The sequence below is a fragment of the Coregonus clupeaformis genome, chromosome 26, assembly GCF_020615455.1.
Source record: "Coregonus clupeaformis isolate EN_2021a chromosome 26, ASM2061545v1, whole genome shotgun sequence".
In the NCBI taxonomy this organism is placed as follows: domain Eukaryota; kingdom Metazoa; phylum Chordata; class Actinopteri; order Salmoniformes; family Salmonidae; genus Coregonus; species Coregonus clupeaformis.
Window position 1 is genome coordinate 49,020,077 of NC_059217.1, and position 3,420 is coordinate 49,023,496.

Here is a 3,420-nt window from a genome sequence, read left to right on the forward strand (position 1 = left end):
TCTCCCATCATTATCCTCTTGCACCCTTCTTCTTACCCTCTCTTTTCTCTCTCTCTCTCTCTCTCTCTCTCTCTCTCTTTTCTCTCTCGCTCTCTCTCTCACTTTCTCTCCCTCTGGCTGTCTGTATCTCTAGTTGGCATTGATCGCCTTGGCTGACCCTCAGCTGGCTAGCATAGTCAGTGACACTTTACCACGTGAAACTCAGCCAACACACACAACACACCCGCACACACATAGTCAGTAGCAGAGCGCAAATCACAGTAACACTGTAAGGTTTTAATATGACATCACACTATCACAATAGCCAGTAAGACAATACAGTATTGGCACTTTACAACAATAACAACTACAATACAAAATAGATACATTTACTATTCACATTGGAGTAGGTAGATGTTTTTCCTAACCACTGATACAGGGTCAGATATTTTGAAACCTCCTAATGGTTAAGGTAAGGATTGGAGTTGGTGTATCTGATCCTAGATCTGTGGTTAAAAACAGCTATTTTAGCTCAAGCATTAACATTCACCATAGAGTCCTCTTATATACACGGACCTCAGAGGAGGTCAGAGAGAGAGAGAGAGAGAATACAGCACAAAACCCCTAGGAAAAGAGAGATAGACAGAAACATAGATAGAAGGGGAGTGGTCTATTTGATTGGCAAGTCCAGAATCTTTGTGCGTGCATGTCTCCCTGCATGTGCTTGTGTGATTCTGTGTGTGTGTGTGTGTGTGTTATTTAATCGGCGAGTCCAGGATCTCTTCGTACTCTTCTCTCTGTTTCCTCCCACTTCCTCGAGAGGGGAGGAGCTTCACTGTAACAAGCCAACCCACACTCGCCACCACCACCACACCCCCTATGACCTCACACACTGAGGGAACCAATGGGATCACAGCGATCTCCAGCATCATAGCGACCGGTACTTCCAGACCCTGAGTAGCCGACACCAAAGCTGGGTGTAGTCGGGTGAGGCCATGGGTCACCCCCACGAATCCCCCAGCAGAGCACACAGCTACCCCCAGGACGATGCACCAAGCCTGGAGACTGGCCGGCCACACTGGCCCCTGTTGGAGGAGAAGCATGGAGACTGCGGTGCTCAGACAGCCGGTCCAACTGACAGTGAACAGAGCGGTGCCGACACTGACCCGTTCCTTCAGAGAGCGGTACATCACTAGAGCCAGAGACATCCATAGTCCTGCTAGAACAGTCAGGGACCAGCCAAACGCTTCCCGCCAGAACTGGGCCGACTGTTGTGCCAGTGTCGCCCCATTGGGCATCCCCCCAATGGGCATCCCCCCAATGGGCATCCCTGACCCGGTCCCGTTGTTGTTCTCATCCAGCCCTGTCGGGTTAGGAACTAGCGCCAGACCCAGTCCTAACACGCCTGTCGCTACGGTGACCAGGTCCACCAATCCCAGCCGCTCGTCCAGGAGCAACAACGCCAGAGTGGCCGACAGGACGGTGGTCGCCAGGCGCCAGGTTGTCAACATGGCCTCGTCGTCGCCGAGGGAGACGAAGGATAAGGAGGAGTAAGCGCAGCAGAGGGAGAAGGAGTGAGTCACACCGTACAGGAGCAGCTTCCTCCGATAGCCCTTTGAGCCAAAGGCCGTCTCCGCCCGTTTCATTGGTACAGTCCCATAGAGCAGCTGGAGGATGGAGCGTACCAAGAGTAGAGTTAAGGGGGGAAGGTTAAAGCGTGAGGCGGCCAGGCGCGTCAGAACACACACACAGCCGTGAGCCAGACCCGCCCCGACTACACTGGCCCACGTGAGCCGAGACGCAGAGACAGACGCCTCGCCGAAACTCGCTAGCTGTTCCCCTACTCCCCCTCCTCCTCCTGCACCCTTCCCTCCCCCTCCTCCCTCCACTCCCCCCTCTCCTCCCCCCGTGGGAGGTCTAGGGGGTGTGTCTTTGTTTTTGTCCTTCCCTCCAAACAGAGCGCCGGCCTTTCCTGTCCACTTCCTGGTTCCTGTCAGCTGTTTCTTGTCCGAGGTCTCCTCCAGGAAGGAGCCGAAGTCCTCGAAGGAGGGAGCGTCATCGTAGCCCTCGTCTCCGGGCTGGGGGAAGTGTGTGTGTGTGTGGGGTGTGTGTGGGGCGTACTTGGCGGTGACGGTGTGAGGGTGGATCTTCACCCGTTTCTTGGAGCCGTCCAGGAGGTGAATGGATTCCATGGTTACTCACCTGTAGGGAGGATAGGTGAGGACAAAAGTTAGACACAGACACCGACACACACCCCTCAGACAGAAACAGAGTTGTTTAGCCTAATGGCATTGTCTTTCGACCGCATTGCCATGAACTAGCTATGAGTGCAGACGGAGTCGTTGCGCTATCTGACGTAAGACAAGGACCTAATGGCCCTCTTCTGTGTCTGCCAGGTGACTCAGTCAGTGGTTGTAATTCACTGTTCTGACGCAGAGGATGCTACTGCAGTAAACAGTAGACATACACCTTCTACAATATACACAGACAGTAGACACACACCTAAGTAAATCTGTTTTATGGGACAGACTGGATTTGAGCGCAGGTTGTCTTAGTGCGGGCTCCAGGACTGTGTTACCCATTGAGCTATGTATAGAAGGAGCTAATGCAGGTTTTCAGGTCTCAGGCATGGTTACTCACAGCAATCACTGACTGTTCTATAATAAGGACATAATGCTGTCTGGCTGGCTGGATGCTGACTAAAAAGATGCCTCGGAGTCTGTGTGGTGGTGTGGGCGCACGTGTCATCTTGTCATTGGGTGAGAGAGAGAGAGAGAGAGAGAGATAGAGAGAGAGAGCGCGTGAGAGAGAGGATGAGTGTGTGTCTCGTCAAGGTTACACACATACATACGGTCCGTGCTGAATTTATGATTGGAACGAGGCGCGTACCCGCGCACAGGCAGGACAAATAATCACCACAATTACATAAAACACAAAATGAACAGCAAATGGCCTCACACCGGTATGTTCGATGCCGTGTCAGTTAGCCTACTATTCCACCGTAAATCTTCCCTGCTCGCGTTTAGATTGATTGCTAAATCAACTGATATTTTTATCGACTACCAGTAGCCTAGAGAGAAACTCACCTGCTGTCTTGCGTCAATACCGTGCCCTCCGCTCATTTACCGAACAAATGTCTTCTGTCAGATCAGGGAGAGAGCCATCCTTCCACCGCTCTCTCCTTCTATCCCTCTTCCCACCTCCTGGGCGGTTTGGCGTGCCTCCAAGGTTACCAGTCGCCTCACGAGTCTAGCTGCCTCCTCCAACCGCCGTCAGAGAACTGTTCTCGACCACAGGGGTAGCGAGGGTCGGTGATAGAAAACCTTCCTCCTTCTCCGTCTACCTCTCCCTCTCCCTCCCTCATTCACACACACACATCACACACAGCTGCTGCGCTTCTCAGCCTGCCGGACCGTGGAGCGAGAGAGAGAGAGAGAGAGA

General features: G+C 52.8%; 1 protein-coding gene across 1 annotated transcript; it reads right to left on the reverse strand.

Annotated features, from left to right (window-relative positions):
• Positions 1–244: 244 nt before the first annotated feature.
• Positions 245–3,420, reverse strand: slc35g2a (solute carrier family 35 member G2a). Its single transcript, XM_045207693.1, has 2 exons — positions 3,066–3,420; positions 245–2,181 (listed from the first exon to the last, which is right to left on the reverse strand). The coding sequence occupies exon 2, from the start codon at positions 2,169–2,171 to the stop codon at positions 735–737; it is 1,437 nt and encodes a 478-aa protein (XP_045063628.1). The 5' UTR covers positions 2,172–2,181; positions 3,066–3,420; the 3' UTR covers positions 245–734.

Bases quoted from the DNA above. Each gene is read 5' to 3' on its own strand.
- slc35g2a (XM_045207693.1), bottom strand. From the start codon at position 2,171: ATGGAATCCATTCACCTCCTGGACGGCTCCAAGAAACGGGTGAAGATC.